This window comes from Mauremys mutica, chromosome 5, assembly GCF_020497125.1.
Source record: "Mauremys mutica isolate MM-2020 ecotype Southern chromosome 5, ASM2049712v1, whole genome shotgun sequence".
In the NCBI taxonomy this organism is placed as follows: domain Eukaryota; kingdom Metazoa; phylum Chordata; order Testudines; family Geoemydidae; genus Mauremys; species Mauremys mutica.
Window position 1 is genome coordinate 126454242 of NC_059076.1, and position 21260 is coordinate 126475501.

At 43.1% G+C, this 21260-nt stretch overlaps 1 protein-coding gene across 2 annotated transcripts in view; it reads right to left on the reverse strand.

The window, feature by feature from the left end:
- Positions 1 to 537: 537 nt before the first annotated feature.
- Positions 538 to 21260, reverse strand: part of TACC3 (transforming acidic coiled-coil containing protein 3) — a 30770-nt gene continuing 10047 nt past the window's right edge. Inside the window, exons 5-16 of one of the 2 annotated variants that reach the window (XM_045019891.1) lie at positions 20406 to 20493; positions 19642 to 19837; positions 18211 to 18263; positions 17714 to 17850; positions 17520 to 17634; positions 14661 to 14816; positions 12388 to 12464; positions 12265 to 12308; positions 4589 to 4749; positions 2852 to 2958; positions 2497 to 2617; positions 538 to 719 (exon numbers count right to left, since the gene is read on the reverse strand). In XM_045019891.1, coding sequence (XP_044875826.1) covers positions 654 to 719; positions 2497 to 2617; positions 2852 to 2958; positions 4589 to 4749; positions 12265 to 12308; positions 12388 to 12464; positions 14661 to 14816; positions 17520 to 17634; positions 17714 to 17850; positions 18211 to 18263; positions 19642 to 19837; positions 20406 to 20493 — 1321 coding nt within the window. In that variant the 3' untranslated portion in view covers positions 538 to 653. Of the gene's footprint in view, positions 720 to 2496; positions 2618 to 2851; positions 2959 to 4588; positions 4750 to 12264; positions 12309 to 12387; positions 12465 to 14660; positions 14817 to 17519; positions 17635 to 17713; positions 17851 to 18210; positions 18264 to 19641; positions 19838 to 20405; positions 20497 to 21260 lie in introns of both variants that reach the window. The other variant, XM_045019890.1, reaches the window with a different exon arrangement.

Below are 21260 nucleotides of genomic sequence, written 5' to 3' on the forward strand. Positions count from 1 at the left end.
GGGTTTTATGACTTTTGTATTGTAATTATATTTTTCTGTCACTGATTTCTAGAGAAATCCTTATTCTCTCTTAAATAAACCTTTTGTTTTATTACAAGTGCTGATTAAGACAGGACTGGCGATTTAAGGTAAAACTGGGGTATGCTGCTCCTTTGGGGGCAAAGTATGTGGGATTTCTGTAAGTAATCAGTGTCAGGGGCTGGATATCATAGGGGAATGCTTCAGGGGTATTTGGGGTGCACATCTTGTTAACTGCAAGGCAAACAGTGGGTTGGTGTAGCCAGTGGGACATTGAGACCTTTAGTCCAGAGTTCCTGAGGAGATTGCCACGACTAAGGGATTAAGAGCCATGAGTGTCCAAATTTATTTTATTTACAAAATTTGAGTGAAACTTACACTTGCTCATTTATTCAACTGTCTTTTCATAGACATGGTGAACCTACTCATTCTAGTGAGTTTCTAAATTAGGCAGACACTCCACATTCATAGCCAATATACAGCAACATTATGTGAAAGAACAAGTGCCCGTGAAATCTATTATTTTTATTACTATTTATTACTTTCAACATACATAATTAAAAGTCACTGAACACACACACAGAAAAGAGGACAGAATTAATCTGAAAGTGAACATATGTACAACAGTCCAAATATTAGATTTTTTCCATCTTTAAAATCAAGTCGTCACAGATTTTTGTTAGTTCATCATTTTCTTTTGCCTGTTAAGAAGACAAAGAATTAGTGAGTCAAGAACAAACTGCAGCACACATTCATATCATGAAATTGCAGTCACAGGAGTCATAGCACCTCTGGAGCTGTGTTGAACAGGAGTTCCATTGCAAATGCTCAAATTCTGTAAATGCAATAAAGACTTGGAACAAGGCATCCTAAAGAGGCATCTCTCTTAGATTTTGAAGGGTCAGCTACATTATATTGTTTCCTTAACTTTCCAGGCCGTGTCTAAAATGTAGACTGTAGTCTGTTAGACTGTTGCACAACTTTTGTAAGTTCTCTTTACAAGTAAATAGAAGATACAGCCTTCAACATACCTACTATTGGTGCCTGTTTTTCCACTTCCTAAATGGCTGAAGCAATTCAATGTGGAACTATGTTTATAGCATGGGTGATGCTGGTTCTCAATGCTTTCATGCTCCTAAAGCAGGGATTATTTAAAAATGCTTCTGTAGTGCTACTAGTTAATCCATATGAGGACATGTGGAAAGTGTGATCCCACTACACAGAATTTAAAAAAGTTAGTTAATTTGGAGGAAGTAGGTTGGGTGCGGGACTTCCCTCCATGACAGCTGGATACAGGGGGAAGACACACCAACGTCAGTAGCATCACAGAATTAGTTGCCACTCTGTTCCTTTCAACAGCACTATAATATCAGTTAAATATAGGAGCAGGATTCTAGTGACAAGCATTGGTTTTGCTGACATACCAAAAGCAGGGAAAAAGCTTTGCATGAATGAGTATTTGAAGAATTTACAATGAGCCACCAATCTTTGGCAAGCTCATTTGTGCCATTAGACTATACAATAACAATTTACATGCAAATATGAAACCCTGCACTTGCAGATTACTGGATTTTCAGACTTGACTATTCAGGCCATTGAAAAGATGTCAGCCAACAATACTGTCTATTGGATGGTAGTGGTCTACAAGGTTTTCAGACTGGGACACGATAGTCCAGGGATTCTCAAGCTGGAAGTTGGGACCCACCCCTCAGGGGGTCATGAGGTTATTACATGGGGGATCACAGGCTGTCAGCCTCCACCCCAAACTCCGCTTTGCCTCCAGCATTTATAATGGTGTTTTTAATGTATGGGGGGAGCCACTCGGAGGCTCTGTGTGAAAGGGGTCACTAGTACAAAAAAGTCTGTGCTATTAATATCAAAATGCTTCTAGAACTGATACAGTGCCATCATATTTAAGCCCTATTCCCAGGACAAGGTGTACTGTTCACTTTCAACCTGAACCTGTATTTTAGTTACACCATTTCAACAGTTCAGCTGGTATCCAGTCTTGGAAGTCTATATATTGTTAGTTACTTCTGAGGCTCATCTATGCAAATGAACCCATTATTCACAATAGATCCCTCTGCAAGGGTAGATGGATTGCATTTCTCAGTATCAAAGAGTTCTGCCATACCAAAATTTTGATTTTATGTCTGACTCCTATTTCACAGTATTGGGGGGTAGTTGTTAGTCTTTAGGGGGTCACCAGACTCCTTGTTGTTTTTGTGGATACAGACTAACAGATTTATTTGGGCATAAGCTTTCGTGGGTAAAAACCCACTTCTTCAGATCTCAAGAAGAGGTTGTTTTTTTTACCCACGAAAGCTTATGCCGAAACAAATCTGTTAGTCTTTAAGGTGCCACCGGACTCCTTGCTATTTCACAGTGGTACTCATGAGAACACCAGTTCTGATGCTAATTTAGAACTTCGCTTATAACAAGTTTAAAACCACTCAAGTAGCAGATACTTAAACTGACCTTTTGTTCAAGGCTTCTTTCTAGAGACTGTACCCTCATTTGTTCTTTACGCAAAGTAGCTTGCAGTGCTACAGACTCCGTCTTGGCTTTGCTCCGTACCTGGGCAATCTCTTCATTTGCTCTGGAATGAAAGTGAGCTAATGTTTAAATCTGACTTAATTCAAAACAGCTAGCAAGTTAGGTCTGAAGTCAAGTTAGGTTCTTCCACTTTAGAAGTGGTTACAGTATTTTTAAGAGAGGTTTTGAGATTGACACAAAAGTGAAATCCTGGTCCATTGAAGTCAAAGAGTTTTGCTTGTGAATTCACCCTACATACAAGGTAAACATCAGGTACTAAGAATGAGAAAGTACTCACTGATGCAGTTTTTCTTCAGCATGTGCCTTCAGTGCTTGATATCTCTGCTCTTCCTTCTTAATCCTTGCAAGATAATCCTCAGCACATTTTTTCAAAGCCTCTTCATTCTATCCCAATATAATGGGAGAGTTCAGTTAATGTCAAGGTGACTGTCTGCATTTAACCACTTTACCCCATAGGCAGGCAAGACTTTTTTTTTTAAACCCCTGCAAAGACCTGTTCAAGAACACAAATACTTAAGGGTAGAGCAGATGTCAGATCTTTCCTCAACACCCAGCCACTTGTTCTCTCCCACCTCTGTTTTAGATTCACTTATCTTCAAAATGCCAACAAAGGAGAAATTCATCTGTTTGTATCCTCAGCTTTATCCCTTCTCTTACCAAAAGCCACCATGTTCTTGAAAGTTTTTCATTCTGTGCCACTTCTATTCATTGAATCAATATACCCCCTACTCTGGCTCAAGCTAAGGCTAAATCCACCCTCTTCCAGGAAAGGCAAAAGATGGGGAAAATTCAGGATTTGGACCCTGCTTCAGCTGAATCAAGTACGAAGCCATGCAGTACAACAAAAGCCACTAGTGAGATGGGAGGAGAAAAGATAAGTTTCCCCTGCCACCCCAGACCTGGATTTTAGCAAAGGGACCCCCATATGGCATCAGGCCTCCAGTGACCCCTGTGTGCTGGAGACGCATAACAGAGACTGCTATAAAAAGAAGGGTAGGAAGAGAGAAAGACACCCTGCCCCAAAACTTGACCAAGACACCAGTGACAAATGTGATTTTGAACTTTTAGTTAAAGGAGGTAGGCAAAGCCATTTAAAAAAAAAAAAACTAACAACAACCCTGGAAATAGGGAAGAGAAGTATATATAAACTCCACCCTCACAAAAACTGTAATGCAACTTTATGCTTGAGCTGGTCATGACAACGTAATACATACTAAACCATAGCTATGGAGTGCCACCAGCACGTCCTTTTTATATAAGGAGGCAAGTGAATCCAACCTGTCACTAGTACCAGAGATTGGACAGTGCACATGTGATCTGTTACCTTTGTCTTTCCTCCCACTTATCCCTCAACCTGTTAATTTACCTTTAAGATCGGACAGAACAAGTGGGTTTAAGTGAGACTCTTTAGAGCAAAGGCCTGGTCCACCTTGGTTCGTACAGTTCTGGCGCAAGGGAGTCCCAATATAAAAGTTAGGATCTCCAAGGGCTAATGTAATAGGCAGACTTCTCCTGAACCAGATCCTTCTAGTAGAAATGGTCTTGGCTCATGTGATCACCTAGTCTGACCTCCTGTGGCCTTGGAACCTATGAATAATCCAGAGACAGGTGGTCTTTGGACACATATCTAATCTCCTCCCAAGTCACTTGTTCAATTGTTAATGATAGAAAAGGATGGGATACTGAACTAGGCTGTCTTCAGAGTTGCATCAAAATGTGACAAGATGATATGGAGTACTTTCAGTTAAAAAACAAAAGGATTTTTTTTTTAAAAAAAAACCCCTACTTACTGCATTTTAAAACATGACTTGAACCTGGTCTACCCCAAAGTACTAACATCTTTGAGATGTTCCCCTAGAAATGTGGCTGGTTGAGTCTAATTTTGACTGTGACCACCTAACACCTAATGTAAAGTGAAATGTTTTAGAATATAAGCTATTTCCCCAGTCTTGACAGGGCCTTAGTCTTGTTTGGGATTTGGAAGCACAGTACCAGTGTCATTCCATCATCTTACTTTGCGATAGCCTTCTAAAACCTCTTTCTGTTTTTCAAATCGTTTGAAGAGTTCAGAGAAAGACTTCTCCATGGAGTTCAGATCTGACAGAACTTGCTGTTTCTCCTCCAGCATCTTCTGGTTTTCCTTTTTCGAAAGCTCCTTCTGTTTTTGGGCATCCTCTAAAGATTAAAAAAAAATTACAAGAGGGCTGGCTGTTTGTTTTTCTTAAAGCAAAGCACCACCTCATCCCAGTTACTAAAGACATAGGACCAGACATTACTGTAGCATAATGAGACCTTCCTTACTAAACCTTTAATTCTTATCAGCACATTCGGCCATATTACCTTTCCTGAAGCATTCTCTTTAAAGGAATGAAGGACAAGCATCGTAGAACTGTCATTCTTGTAAATATGAGTCTTCCTTAATTAAGGATTTAATCTACATTATGCACAGATTTAGCATGCTTACTCTTAAAAGGAGGTCTAAATGTGTACCCCAAATTAAGTAGTAACGGGGGGGAAAAAAAAGCCAAGACTAAAACAGAGTAAGAGGCATCCTTTAAAAATTGGAAGTCAAATCCTATTGAGGAAAATAGAAAGGAGCATAAACTCTTGCAAATCAAGTATAATTAGGTAGGCCAAAAAGAGCAACTAGCAAAAGACTATTTATTTTTTATTTTTGCTGTTAAATAAAAAGTACATCAGAAGCAGGAAGTCTGCCAAATCAGTAAGACCACTGGACAATTGAGGTGCTAAAGGAGCATTCAGGGAAGACAAGGCCATTGCAGAGAAGCTAAATGAATTTTTTGCTGTAGTCTTCACTGCAGAGGATGTAAGGGCAATTTCTACACCTGAGCCATTCTTTTTAATGGACAAATCTGAGGAACTGTCTCAGATTGAAGTGTCAATAGAATTAGTTTGGGAATAGCTTGATAAATTAAATAGGACCAGTTTTGAAGGAACTTGTATGAAATTGCAGAACTACTAACTGTGGTATGTAACCTGTCACTTTTGTACCAGATAACTGGAGGATAGCTAATGTGACACCAATTTTTTTTAAAGAGACTCCAGAAATGATCCTGGCAATTATAGGCTAGTAAGCCTAACTTCAGTACCAAGCAAATTGGCTGAAGCAACAGTAAAGAACAGAAATATCAGACCTGGATGAACACGATTTGTTGGGGAGGAGGTGAGATGTATTTTGTAAAGGGAAACAATGCCTCACCAATCTATTTGTATTATTGGGGTGGGGAGTCAACAAGCATGTGGACAAGGGTGATAAGACTGTTACTCACCTTTGTAACTGTTCGAGATGTATTGCTCATATCCATTCTAATTAGGTGTGCGCGCGTGCCGCGTGCACGTTCGTTGGAAGATTTTTATCCTAGCAACACTCGGTGGGTCAGCTGGGTGCCCCCTGGAGTGGTGCCCCCATGGCGCCGGATATATACACCCCTGCCGACCCAACCGCCCCTCAGTTCCTTCTTGCCGGTTACTCCGACAGTGGGGAAGTAGGGCGGGTTTGGAATGGATATGAGCAACACATCTCGAAGAACAACAGTTACAAAGGTGAGTAACCGTCTTTTCTTCGAGTGCTTGCTCTCATTGATTCCAATTACGTGATTCCCAAGCCTTACCTAGGCGGTGGGGTTGGAGTGAGATGTTGCAGAATGTAAAACTGCTGAGCCAAAGGCTGCATCATCTCTGGACTGTTGAACGAGAGCATAATGTGAGGCAAAGGTGTAGACTGAAGACCAGGTAGCTGCACGGCATATCTCCTGGATAGATACACAAGCCAGGAAGGCGACAGATGAAGCCTGAGCCCTGGTAGAATGCGCGGTGATGTGGCTTGGAGAAATATGAGCCAAACCATAGCAAGTGCGGATGCATACCGTCACCCAAGATGAGATCCTCTGAGAGGACCCAGGCCTTTCATTCGGTCTGCTATCGCGACAAAGAGTTGGGGCGCTTTCCGAAAGGATTTTGTCCGCTCAATATAAAAAGCGAGCGCCCTACAGACGTCCAGGGAGTGTAATTGCTGCTCTCATTGCGTTGAGTGTGGCTTCGGGGAGAAGACCAGGAGAAAGATGTCCTGGTTAACATGAAAGGCCGAGACCACCTTAGGGAGGAATTCCAGGTGTGGTCACAACTGCACCTTGTCCTTATGAAACATAGTGTACGGGGGGTCCACCGTAAGAGCCCGAAGCTTGGAGACTCATCTGGCCAATGTAATGGCTACAAGGAAGGCTGTCTTCCAAGACAGGTAGAGCAGCGAGCAGGTTGCTAACGGCTTGAATGGGGGAGACATCAGTTTGGTTAAGACCAGGTTCAGGTCCCAGGTCTTATCCTCCAAGCCCTTGAGGCACCTCGAAACAATAGGGTGTGAAAACACGGAACGGCTCCCTTCCCCTGGGTGGAAGGTAGAGATGGCTGCCAGGTGTACCCTCAGCGAAGATACTGCTGTTTGAGAGACCAGAGGTAGTCTAAAAAAGAGGTGATCGAGACATCAATGGGAGTAAGATTGTGTTTTGCACCAGCAGGAGAAACGCTTCCACTTGGCCAGATACGTTGACCGGGTGGAAGGTTTTCTGCTACCCAGGAGAACTTGGCGTACTGGCGCAGAGCAACGCAACTCTGACTGGTTTAGCCACGCAGCAGCCACGCCATGAGGTGTAGGGCCTGCAGGTCTGGGTGGCGAAGTCTGCCGTGGTCCTGAGTGATGAGGTCTGGGTGGAGTGGTAGGGCAATTGGGTTGGATATCGAGAGGTCGAGCAGTGTGGTGAACCAATGCTGCCTGGGCCACGCTGGAGCAATCATGATAAGGTGCGCTCTGTCCCTGCAGAGTTTTAGCAGGACCCTGTGAATCAGCGGGAACGGTGGAAAGGCATAAAGGAGCTGGCCCTTCCACGGCATCAGAAAAGCGTCCGAGATCGATCCCGGGGAGAGACCTTGAAAGGAGCAGAACATCTGGCACTTCCTGTTTGCACGGGAAGCGAACAGGTCTACGTGGGGAAATCCCCAATTCTGGAAAACGGAACGAATAACGTCTGGGCGGATCAACCATTCGAGAGAGAGGAAGGACCTGCTGAGTCGATCCACCAGAGTGTTCCGAACTCCCGGGAGAAAGGACGCTACCAGGTCTATCGAGTGGGCTATGCAAAAGTCCCAAAGGTGCATAGCCTCCTGACAAAGGGGGGAGGATCGTGTCACTCTCTGCTTATTTATGTAGTACATGGCTGTTGTGTCTCAGTGTTTACAGACAACACAACGGCCCTGTAAGTGATGCTGGAACACCTGGCACGCGAGGCGGACTACTCTCAGTTCTCGGACGTTTATGTGTAATGCCATCTCCTGAGGTGACCAGAGGCCCTGAGTACGAATGTGTCCGAGGTGAGCACCCCAGCCGAGAGATGACGCGTCCATCGTTAGGGACATCAAGGGCTGGGGCAGATGGAACAGCAGCCCTGCACACACCAAGCAGGGATTTAGCCACCAGTCTAGGGTGCTCAGGGGAATGGTGACTATCGTGTCTATTGGGTCCCTGCTTGGGCGGTATACCGAGTTGAGCCAAACTTGGAGAGGGCGGAGGTGGAGCCTGGCATATTTGGTTACAAAGGTGCAGGCAGCCATATGACCCAGGAGACCGAGAACCGTGCAAGCCAAGGTCGTTGGGAATTTCTGTAGCCCTCGGATGATTGTTGCCATCGCCTGAAAGCGTGGCTGTGGCAAGCAGGCTCTGGCTAGATTGGAGTTCAGGATAGCTCCTATGAATTCCAGCCTCTGCGTGGGAACCAGAGTGGATTTTCCCACATTGATCATCAGGCCTAAGTGGGCGAATAGGTCCTTGACAATGCCCAGATGCTGAGTAACTCGTGTCTCGGAGGGCCCTCGGATGAGCCAATTTTCCAGATATGGAAACAGGTGTACCTGACGTCGGCGGAGGTAAGCGGTGACTACGGCCATACACTTCGTAAAGACCCTTGGGGCTGTAGAAAGGCCAAACGGCAGGACCGTAAACTGGAAGTGCCAACGGTTGGCTATGAAGCAAAGGAATCTCCTGTGCGGAGGAAAAATGGTGATGTGAAAGTACACGTCCTTCATATCGAGGACGGCGTACCAGTCTCCAGGATCCAAGGACGGGATAATGGTCCCCAGGGATACCATGTGGAACTTCAACTTTACCATAAACTGGTTGAGTCCTCGCAGGTCTAGAATAGGTCTGAGACCTCCCTTCGACTTGGGGATTAGGAAATAATGGGAGTAAAACCCCTTGCCCCTTTTGTCCATTGGGTACCTCCTCTATAGCTCCCATGGTGAGGAGCGTCCGCACCTCTTGCAAGAGGAATTGCTCGTGAGAGGGGTCCCTGAAGAGGGATGGTGTTGGAGGGTGGGAGGATGGGGTTGAAATAAATTGGAGGTGGTAGCCATACTCCACCGTGCATAGGACCCAGCGATCCGAAGTCAACTGGGACCACGCCGGGAGGAAGTAGGAGAGACGGTTGGAGAAGGGAGGCGAGGGGTCCTGGCATGTGACTGGTATGCCGCTCTCAGGCGCACCTTCAAAAGTTCGGTTTTGGTCCCGGTGGTGGTTTCGAGGGACCTTGATTTTGGCCCACTTGGGATCCTGAAGGTTGCCTGCGACCACCTGGGCCGCGCCGCCTGTTAAAGTCCTGTCTGTCTAGGCGCAGAGAATGGGCGGTGAGGCTGGGGACGGAAAGGCCGGCGTTGGGTCACCGGCGTATGCATGCCCAGAGAACGCATTATGACCCTGTTGTCTTTCAGGCTTTGCAGCCTGGGGTCAGTCTTTTCGGAGAAAAGGCCTTTACCATCAAAAGGCAAGTCCTGGATGGTATACTGCAGCTCCGGTGGGAGGCTTGAAGCCTGAAGCCATGAGATGCTCCTCATGGCAACACCTGAGGCCACAGTCCTGGCTGCTGAGTCGGTGGCATCCAACGAAGCCTGGAGTGAAGTCCTGGCCACCTTTTTTCCTTCCTCCAAGAGGGCAGTGAACTCTTGGCGGGAGTCTTGAGGAAGAAGCTCCATAAACTTATCAACACCTGGGCAGGTGTTATAATTATAGCAGCTAAGCAGGGCTTGTTGATTTGCCACCCGGAGCTGTAGGGCACCTGCAGAGTAAACTTTGCGGCCAAGTAAGTCCATCCACCGAGCCTCCTTCGATTTCGGGGCTGGCGCCTGCTGGCCATGGTGTTCCCTCTCATTAACAGACTGAACGACCAGTGAGGAGGATGGATATATAAGTACTCATACCCTTTAGAGGGCACCATATATTTACGCTTGACTTCCCTGGCTGCAGGAGGGATAGAGTCCGGAGACTGCCATATAGTGTCCGCATTGGCCTGGATGGTCCTAATAAACGGTAAAGCCACATGAATGGGGCATCCGCCGACAGTATGTCCACTACCAGGTCCTCTACCTCCGGGACCTCCTCCGCCTGGAGGTTCATGTTAAGCGCTACCCTCCTGAGGGAGTCCTGTTGGGCTCTCAGGTCTATTGGGGGAGGGCCTGAGGAGGATGTTCCTGCAACCGCCTCATCTGGAGAAGAGGAGATGCCGGGGACGAGCGGGTCCTGTGCGGCCTCTTGCTCTTGGGCAAGCTCCTGCTCCAGTGGAACCAGGGAGTCCGGTGGGTGAACTGGGGCATCCTCCGAAGTAGTCGGAGGGGGACGGCTAATCATCACCTCTGGCACTCTGATAGAACAGAGTGGGAAGGCACTACTGGAAGGGCGGGCCTGGTGGTAAGTCCAGGGTGTACAGAATGACCACTGCTGGGGGCCTTGGTCCTGAGCCTGAGTCTCTTGGAAGACTCTGGTGGATACCTCAGTCATGGTCCTGCGCATAAGAGCTGTCCGCGTGGGAAGAACCTGATGCGTGTCTGGACGGCCATGGAGGAGCTGAGAAGCCCTGGGTGGAGCCTCTGCCTCCAGCAGACCTCGCTCTACCCGGCACCGGGGACCGGTACCGGGAGCCATAGCAGTACCGGAAACGAGATCGAGACCTGCGACCAGTGCAGTACCGGGAGGTTGACCAAGATCTCAAGGCTCGACATCGAGAGCGGCTACGGGAGTCACGGTGCCTGGAGTGGTGCCGGGAGCCGGAGTGGTGCCGAGAGTGACGGGCCGGCGAACGAGATACTGAACGACACCGCCAGTGCGACCAATACCAATGAGAACGGTGCCAGGACTGCAAGCGGTGTCGGGAGCGCCGGCGGGACCGAGAACGTCTGCGGGACCCTGATCGGGAACAGTGCCGCTCCGGTGTGCCAACAGAGGCCACTCCAGGGGGCGCCCAGCCGACCCACCGAGTGTTGCTAGGGTAAAAATCTTCCAACGATATGAGCAAGCACTCGAAGAACAACCAGTTAATATAGTATACTTGGACTTTCAGAAAGCCTTTGACAGCGTCCCTCACTAAAGGCTCTTAAGTAAAGTAAGCAGTCATGGGAAAGATGGCAGGTCCTCTCATGGTTAAAAGACAGGAAACGAAAAGGGTAGATTCATAAATGGTCAATTTTCATAATGGAAAAATATAAATAGTGTCCCCTAAGGATCTGTTCTGGGACCAGTGCTGTTCAACATATTCATAAATCTGGAAAAAGAGGTCAACAGTGAAGTGGCAAAATTTGCAGAGGATACAAAATTACTCTTGATAGTTAAGTCCAAAGCTAACTGAAGAGTCACAAAGGGATCTCTTAAAACTGGGTGACTGGGAAACCAAATGGCATATGAAATTCAGATGTTGATAAATGCGAAGTATTGCACATTAGAAAATATAATCCACACAATACATGCAAAATGAGGAGGTCTAAGTTAGCCATTATGACTCAAGAAAAATCTTGGGTCATTATGGATTGTTCTCTGAAAACATCCAGTCAATGTGCAGTGGCAGTCAAAAAAAAAAAAAAAAAAAAAAAGGGCCTTTTCCTCTTAGAAAAGAGATGACCAAGGAGGGGAGGGGGCATGACGAAGGTCTATAAAATCTTGAATGGTGTGGAGAAAGTAAATAAGGAATTATCGGAAGACAGGAAACTGGGTTAGATATATATATTCTTATGACTCTAGATACAAGCTTTTGGCTGACGTGTTAATGGATGCCTTTGCAGTTTAGAAGTGTCATATACAAACTACAGTTGAAACAAGAAGTGTCTACCAGAGGGTTCCACTGACATTTGGTCAGAAGTGATATGGCTGTGTGTGATCTACAGAAGTGGAACAGATTATTGTTCTCGTTTAGCATCAAGCTGTGGACGTTGCTTAGTAAGCAACTGGAACTTGTAGCTTCCAGCGGACCATCTTGAGTTGAACAGCTATGGGCCATATTGCAGCCATTACTGTGCATGCCTTAGGTACAAATCAGGAATCTACCTTGCTACACACGTGTCTGTACAAGTCAAGCAAACATGCAAGTATCCTAGTTGTGTAATTAAGATTAATACAACTGTGCACATTCTACTTTAGAAATCTGTCCATAAACACACAACTTTTCCAGCTCTGATCTCTGTTCCAAGAATTCAGTATGATACAAGTATAACATGTAATGCAGTATTGACAGCATGATTAAAGTACTAGCCAGAAGAGTGCTAGATATTCTTGTGTCAAAGCCAGCTATACATTTAGCGTGCTTCAGGTCTAAGCCAAAGCCTATCTCAAGTAGTGTTCCATTTACTCAGTATACTTACCCATCATTTGGGTTATTGTACCTTCAAACTCTGCAACAATTTTTCTAAAAAACAATATTGAATATATATTAGAGAAAGCAATCAAAAGCAGTAAATCAAGCTGTACAATTAGCAGGCACTTACCCCATTTCCAGGTATTCCATATAAAGCCTGTCATATTTCTTTTTCCATTCTAAAACTTCCATCTGCTTTTCTTGAACCTTAAAAAAAAATTATAAAAATATAAAACAGGGATTGAGATAAACTGACATTCAGAACAACTTGAAGGGTAACTGAAGGAGGTGTTGATAGAAGGTAAAGTTTTCCCTATGGACACTATTTTATAAGTGTCAGTTATGGCAGAAAGCTCTAGTACAAGTCAGAGACAGATCAGTAGACTGAGTGATGTGTTATCACTAGTTTCATGGTTCACTGTAATATTCAACATTTCTAAATAAAAAATTCACACAAATTGTTTTAAAGCGGATTACAAGTGACCTTCCGATGCTATCCCTGTACATGCAGCACTGGTGTTTGTTGCACCACACAACAACACTAAGTTTACTATTTCTTCATACGTTGATCACAGACTTGTTTCCCGCCCCAAGTAGACTTCCCTTAATTTGTGATATAGGGCATCTTCTTACTCCCTCACTGTTCAGGGTTTTACACTATTGACTCTCACAGCATGCAGCCAGTTCTTTTAATCTATTCAGGTCAAAGTCAATTTGCAGGTTGAATCAATCTGTGTGTTCACACAAATTTGGAGGGAATGAGGATAACCGTACATTCTCAGACAAGTTATATTAAGATAGAATTACAGTTGAGAACAAAAACAAAAAACCACAACACCACATTAGCTATGTAGGAACTATCTTAGTAGCAAGCATTATAACTCCAGGAAATTCACAGTCTTAGTTTAGAATGGTTGTCTTTCTTTTAAGTTATAAAATGCACAATTAAGGCCCCCAGACAAACATGACTCGGTCCTGTAGAGAAGCTATGCAATAACCATGAAGTTATATTAGTGTTTGTGGCTCCAGATTAGAAGAAACTGCTTTGTAAAGATAAGATTTTTTCCCCCTCATGTCACAAAGCATTTAAAAAAACAAAACAAAAAACTAAAACAAACAAAACAACACAACACACACCACCTTCCTCCTTCAGAGAAACTCATCTTTTCAAGGCATCTATCATTTCTTGTTCTTGTCACAAATATTGCTCTTGGAAAATATAGCCTCTGCCTCCCACTGGAGTCACTCCCAGTGGGGAACAAACTGTCTAAGAAAAGATGGTGCATCCCAGGCTATCTGGAAAAAGAGCGGAAACACTAAAAAGTGCCGATGGTCTGTAGGTACTGGCCATCTTTACTAAGGACATGCTGTACCCTTAGCCCTATTGTTCTCAATGGGACTTGCCAATTTGAAAACCTTTGCTGAAGAAATTCTACGAAGACAAGGAAAAGCAACTATTAAATCTGAGCTTTTGTAAAGTGAAATTTATCCATATACAAAGCACACCTCCACCAGTTTATGTAACTAGACAACACCTGAGCAGAGAATTTGGGACAAGAGATGTAAGAAATGAGCACTCTTTGACAAAAGTATCTTTTAAGTTGGATGTTTAAACTAAATTCTACAATTTATTCAGTATTTTAAGAGCAAGTGCAGTAATTTAGGGATGGCTACACTGTTCATAAATTAGCACTGAATCCCTGTTTCATGACAAGCACGTTTTGTAGCATGAAGGGCAGCAGTCGCATTAATATTACTCCTTGGCCCCTCCAACAACAAAAATGGGAGCCAACCTGTGGCTTCATCTGCCATAACCTGGCTCTCTTTAAGGATCTTTCACCATGGCTGATTGCTCCTCAGAAATACGGTCCCCCACCATCTGTAGTTCAATACAGCTGGCCGACTTTGTTCATTTTCCCGTCCACACTGCTTGCCCAGGATTGAGTTGCTGAGGCAAGTGCCATCTTGCTTCACTCTTACCAAAGCTTGTTATGGAATTAAAATTACATTAGTCCCTTTATGTAGGAGTTTAAAATTTCTCTGAAGGCACCAAACAAGGCAAAAGGTTTCTTGCTAGTAAAGTCTCCTGGATGGAGCCTACTTAAAACAAGGTAGTAAGTCTAGAAGATTTGACACATGGGGTATGACAGGTCTATCTCCAACTCTAAAGATGCTTGTGCAGGCTACTCTACCCATGTAAGAAACAAGCAGTAACTCATTAGGAATGGGACCCTATTTCAAAACCTAAAGGAGCGGAGGATGGGGGGGAGAGAGAAGAGAGAACAAGTATTGAAATAGATGCCCAGTATATGCTGAGTAACTAAAAGAGGGGAAATGTTATAATGACAAGCCTTTTCAAAGTAAGTGCCACATTCCTAAAGGCTTTTAAAGCTTTCTTCTTACCTCTAGTTTAACTGTTTCAACAGCTGCATCCATATCTTTTTGGCTATATTTCAGCACTTCTATAATAGCGTCAACTGCAGCGTTGATTGGCACAGCAAAAGGAGAGAGCGGTGAAGCGTTACTAGTTGAGATATCTGGAATTAGAGGAACCGTATCCTTTGTGGAGAAGAAAAAAAAAGTTTGAGTGGCTACCACATCAGCTACACAAGAATCTATTCAGATTATCTCACGTTATTTTAACCCCAAACTATCCCCATAAACTGCTTAATCATTTTTCTAGCTTGACAAACTACTATAGGTATATTGCGATGCAGCACACTGCACTATTTGCCTATTCATGAACAGCAGATACAGAAACAGTTCCCCCCCGCCCCACAGCAAGTTTAGCATTACTGCTGGGCAAACAAACCTACATCCACATAAAAAGAGTTATACAAGGACAGTCAAGTTTAAAACTTTACATTTAATTGTAGAATTTGGCACAGACAGAGTGCTGCTTATTCAAGAAACAGAGGAACTGCAGTGAAAACCCATTTCTCATCTTACACGGGGTCAGCTGTATGAGAAAAGAATGCTTTGACTGAAATGGGAATTTGAGATGCCTCTAGGGACTAAAAAGGCAACATGTAATGACACCAGTCTAGGAGTCCACTATCCAAGAGCAAGCCTGTTTTAGTGTTTAACATCAGAAACATTGCACACCATTAATAGCGCCAATTTTCAGAGATATGATCAAGGCTATTAGGCATCAGAGAACCATTTAATTAAGTTTAGTTTAAAGGATCATGTACAAAATGCTTCTCATCATACAAGGTTTTGTAAGAATTTAGCTTAAGGTTATGGTAAGCAAGGGAGATTCTCTCCCTCCCTAGAGGACCAGTGCTTAGTGTTGGAATTTCCTCCTTATCCTGAATTGCTGTACTCAGACACACAATATCTTAAAATTGTGCTAAGAAAACAAATACGATAAGATTGTAACATTTAACTGCTCTCTAGGAAGAGATGACCCTAGACATTAGAAATTCAGGGTGTGGAAGACATTTTTAGAAATTTGGTTTTACTTGCCATAGTAAAACAAAAGCTCCAACAAAAATGCTATTATATAGCACAATTATAGGGCAGAAGCCTCCTCACCAGAGTCACTATCAAGCTTGTTTTGACATCAATGGTAACAGTTCGCTTAATCATTAAAAATTAAATCAGTTTTAATACCCAGTATTGGGGCTAGAAAAAATAGTGTAAATATGAAGATCCTTGTGAATGGGCCAACTGCCTCTTGAGCACCCATTCGTGGCCTGAGATTATTCTGCCAGTACCTGGCTCTACTAACAGTTTTGTCACTGTCAATCAAGCTACCTAAACAAGTTCTATGGTTCAGCACAACCCTCCTTGGGGATTGTTTTATCAGAGTAATCAAAAATAATGAAGTTCTCAAACCTCCATCAAGGCTGCCCTCTGCATTTCCTGCTGAGCGTCTCCTAGGCCTTCCCTACCTGAAGCTCTTTTCCCTAAAGACTCAGGATTCCATGCTGGAACCTGCTCACTCCCAGCAATCTCTAGTCTCTCTCCCTGAGCACTCCCCTTTCTGCAGCTTCCTGCTGCTTTTTATAAAGGAATCTGCTCCTCCATCTACAGCTGGTTCCACTAACTAAACCCTACATCCCATCTGAGGTGTCGCAGGCAGGGCTGGCCCGCTAACTAACTTTAAAAACTGAGTGTTAAAGGTTAATTTCAATTTTGGAATAGCATGGGGTTCTGATCCTGTGGATCCTGCCAAGACTATACCAATGGGAACCATAGTGCCTGGGGCAGCCCTCACTGACCCCAAAGGGTCAGCCACATTACCAGGTCAGCATAGGTTTGGATCTTACCCAAAATACCATGGTGCCAGTCAATCCTTTAGTGTCTAAAACTAAAGGTTTATTATAAAGGGGAAAAAAGAAAGAACCAGAAGAAAGATGTTAAAGGGTAAGACAGTTACATACATACAAAGACTTCAAAGTCCATATATCAAGCTCCTAGCAGTATTGGTGATATGCTGGCTTGAAAGTCCCTCTGGAATACATCCACAGCTTGGATGGGTTATTCAGTCCTTTATTCAGAGCTTGTTTGTAGCAAAGTTCCTCCAGAGGTAAGAAGCAGGATTGACCCAAAATGGAGAAGATGCAGCTGCCTTTTTAGAGTCTTTTGCCATGCAGCTTGTGCTTCCTTTGTTTCAAACATACTCTGCCCTGCACATGGCTTGGAAGCCTTTTCTGTCCATTGGCATGCCCCTGCATGCCTTGTTGAGTCATAAGGTGTATCCCCTTACCCTCTCTCAATGGGACAGTTGTTTAGCTGATGGTCCTTAATGGGCCATCAAGCAGACTAGGCTGTCTGGGGGTGTCACTATCTGCAGGTGTCACCCAGAAGCATAGCACAATATAGACATACATATCTATAATTTATAACAAACACAAATGAGATAATCTATCTGCAAAAATGTTATTTGCCAGATCTGCTTACGTGGCATCTCTCGCATAACTCATTACAATATAGATATTCATAATATCCTCAAAGTGTACCCCAGATTCCATACATTGTCACAGCTCCTTTGTCATTTTAAAACTCAGAGGCAACTTATATGTATTAAGCCATTTAAAGTCTCTTGGCAATACTTGTAATGCCATTCATCCAGTACAGAGTGAATGCATATGCCCTGTTTGAGGGTACTGGCAATTGTAACACCAACACTAACCCACAGCAGTGCAGGAACACTAAGCAGGCAAGAAGTTGATAAAGGTTGTCTATTCTTCCCACTAGAAGAACTCATCCAAAAATCTACTAACATGAAAATTGACATGTTTATGATTCACTTACTGGAGCTGGGAAAGTTCCCAGAAGATCCAGTCCTTTAGGCTTTTCTTCATTTTGAAGAGATTTCACTGCAGGCTTTGGAGTTTCCAAAGGCAGTCTACTGAAGTCAGAAAGAGGACTAAAAACAAACAGTTAAAATTAGAGTGTGTTCAAAACCAAATTTATGGGCTATAATTTAGATTAAAATCTTTACTTACCCACTTTGAAATGGTGCATTGATTACACATGTGCTTATTGATTCAGTAGTACCAGGAGCCAGCTTTTTGGGGCTGTCTCTCAGCAGAGGGTCAAACTTCAAATACAATGATTGCTTCCTCAAAGCAGACTCTTTAAACTGGGGAGAGATAGGAGAGAGATTACTCACATTGAAGGATGTGTTACTTTGTAGCATAGCCAACCCTGAAACTCCAAGTGATGTGCTCTCTCCAGAAAATGGGCTTATTCAAGCCTCAACCTTGGCTAGACTGCCAACAAGGACAGCAGCTAGTTGGGCGGGGGGGTGCGCAGAATCGTGTGAAAGACTGAGCTCAACCCATTGTCTCGATCTACTCATGAGATGGTACATTAACGGCTACTCCCAACTGGGCCACATTTGAACCTTCAGCCTAGCGGAGAAAGGCTTAGATCTTATTGTTCTCTCCCCATCCCTACTCTTGAGCCAACAAGTTTAACTGCTTAAATATTAGATACTTACTGAGGATGTACCAAATTGTTCCAGGTAGTCTATTTCTATGCCCATTCCTAGAACTGGAAAGGACAAATATTAATAAAAATGATTTAATGCTGTCATACAGTTGCTAATAGAACAGGATGGAAAGTGTCATTGATATGAAACTGATGGAAAGCAAAGGGAAAAATCCTGTCCCCCTGTTATATTAAGTTGTTAGCAGGAGAAAAGAACTGTAAACTTCAGCCTAGAAGGGAAAGAGTTGGCATCTAAAAAATTAAAAAAACAAAACAAAACCACACACCACAAACACCCACCCAACCCCACCTCTCCTCTTAAAACTCAGGCTATTTATTTATTGGGGGGTGGAGGGGTTAAACAACGATTCAAGTATCTCGATGTAGTTGAAAAGCTTGTGTGCATCTTTAAGTTTAACATGGAAGTATCCTCAAGAATGGACATGCTGCTCTTCTATGAACTCTCCCTCCTTTTAGTATATTGTTGGCAGTTCAATCTATGCACAGATTTACACACACAGCTGCTATTACCATAGTCATTGTTTTCCCAAATGATCCACCAACCCAAGTATTAAGAGGTTTGTGATAGATTGTAAAAGGGGAACAAGTAAACTTAATGTGCAATGATAGACCTAGCCCTCTAGTTTTGAGTGTACACAATCTTTTGAGTTATGCAGCATACGATAGGAGTTTATTTTTTAATATAATTGCAATTCTGCACTTGATTTCTCTATTTAAAAAAAGGTATGAAAGTGCAGAAAGGCCATTTGTACTATAACAACAAGCACAGGGTGGGTACTATGAGTTTATATGACATAAGTGTCAAGATTGTTCAATAGGTTTGTGTTTTGTATAGCTGGCACTTTGGTAATGTGTGTTTTTATGAACGGAAAAGAATAATTCTGAACATAACGTGCTTTTCTAATGTTACGACCAGCCAAGTCACTAAACAGGTGCAGTGGTATTGTTTAGATTACAACTGGATTTGGCCCCTGGTTATTTAGTGTCAATTGCTTGAGGGGACAATGTCAACATGAAATCTAGTCAGTTTTTGAAGGGGGAAGAGAAGAAAGGGGGGAAAAAAAAAAGAAAGTATTTTTGGATACTCCACCAGCTCCAACAACCCTGCCAGTTTTGGGGACTTTAAAATTACTCCTCTCTCCCGCCCCCGCAACTTTAAAAAGAGCTATTTGGTTGTACATGCACAAAGGAAACAGTCAAAGGAAACTATTAGAGGGAAACTGACCGTAAACAATGCTTTCAAGGGTTAGTGTAACAAATCTTTTCTTTAAATGTCTGTCAGTTTCAATAATCGTAGGATAAGTTACCTGTCTGAATTTAAGGATTGTCCCTTTAAAGATAGGCAGGATGAAACATTAAGAACTAGCATGAACTAGATGTTAACAGCATGTGTGTCCAGTTCTGTTGCAGCGCCTCTTACCTTCTGTTGAGGGTCTGAAGTACTCTTCAGACTCAGTGACTACTGTTGGATCATTTATATCAACTGCCATTTCAGTTTTCTTGCAATTGGCTTCATGTTCTTGATCAGCCAAAGGGGATGTTCCACTGCCAATTAAAGGCAAGTTATCTCGACTGTGGGCATCAACTGGTGAGGTATTTGAGCTTGTTTTTTTCTCCTGGAAGGCAGACATACACTTAGTTTGTAATATGGAACACTGGGAGTATGAGTGGCATAGTGTATTTATGGCACTTAAAACACATTAGTGATGGTTAAATCAGTTTGTTATACAACAGTTAAAAGGGTTAGCCAGAATAGAGTCCATGGGAACATTTCAACAGCAGCAGGAATTTGTTAACCCAATACATTGTGTTAATCCTCATCAGGCAGAGTTGCATTTTATTAGATTCCCCACCCTTGATTTAAGTTTTCAGCCTCTGCACTTTATGCAGTCAACTAAATTAAGAGATTTTAGATAGATATGTTCCATGATACTGACTTGATCCCTTCATTTATGTCAGGCTGAGTTTATGAATTTGCACAGACAGGGCCCAACCCCTCTTTTCATCAGTTTTTAAAAATCAATTTTGTTTTCACTGCAGAAGTATGAGGATCTGTAAGAGTTACAGTTATAGGCTGAAGGGAATGCAAGAAGGGGAGAACAGCAACTTTATTAGAAATAGAAAACTACTTTAACTTAACGGTTTTACCAAAAACTGGATATCTTAAATATAGATACACATTACCATAGTTAGTTCTCTTGTAGATTCCTCTTCAATTTCTGCTTGAGCTACAGACTTGTCTTCATCTTTGCTTGGTTTTTCTTCAGGGAAGCTACTAAAACAGTTGAAGTCATAGTAATCTAGTCAGTTCAAAGGTCTAAACATGTTCCTAGATCTGGCTAAGAGTCATTTAAGCATAGGAAGTTTGACAGCTTGCCTTACCCCCACTCCACCACTGATATAATGGTCTCTAAATAGCAACAAGCTCTCCATTAACGAACAATCAGCAGGTAAGAATGAATTTACATACCTCTCCCAGGAAAGCTAGAATACTATCATGGATGTACAGAAAGTCATGACTGCCATAGAATGGCCAAACAGCCTTTTCCATTAACAAAAAGCAGGGAGATTAGATTTAAAGGAGTTTCTACTTCTAAAGCCTGCGGCATTTCTGTGAAAACAGCTCTGTTTGAGTTAAACCCCAGAACGCATGGGTTTCCCACCCTCCCCTTAACATGGTCTAATATCAGTAGCAAAGATTTTAAGGACACTCCATAAAGCCTCACTGTAGCAGTCCAATACTTTAGCTGATGGCAGTGTAAATTTAATATTTATCCTAAGTTTAACAGTAATAGGTGGCTCTGTATGTGACCAGGATAGTGAACACAATACTCATTCCTATCAAATGAAATAGATTCTACTCTGGATAAACAGCTAGTTGTTTCCAATATGTTCCGTAGTAAAGTTGTTGGCATATAAGTGGTTAAAACTGGACTTCAAAACTCAACACCCTACCCCCTAAAATTAACTAGAGGAAGAAAGCTCCAGTCCCTTGATATTACTACTTTTTCTTCCAACTTCAGATTTTGTGAGAAGCAT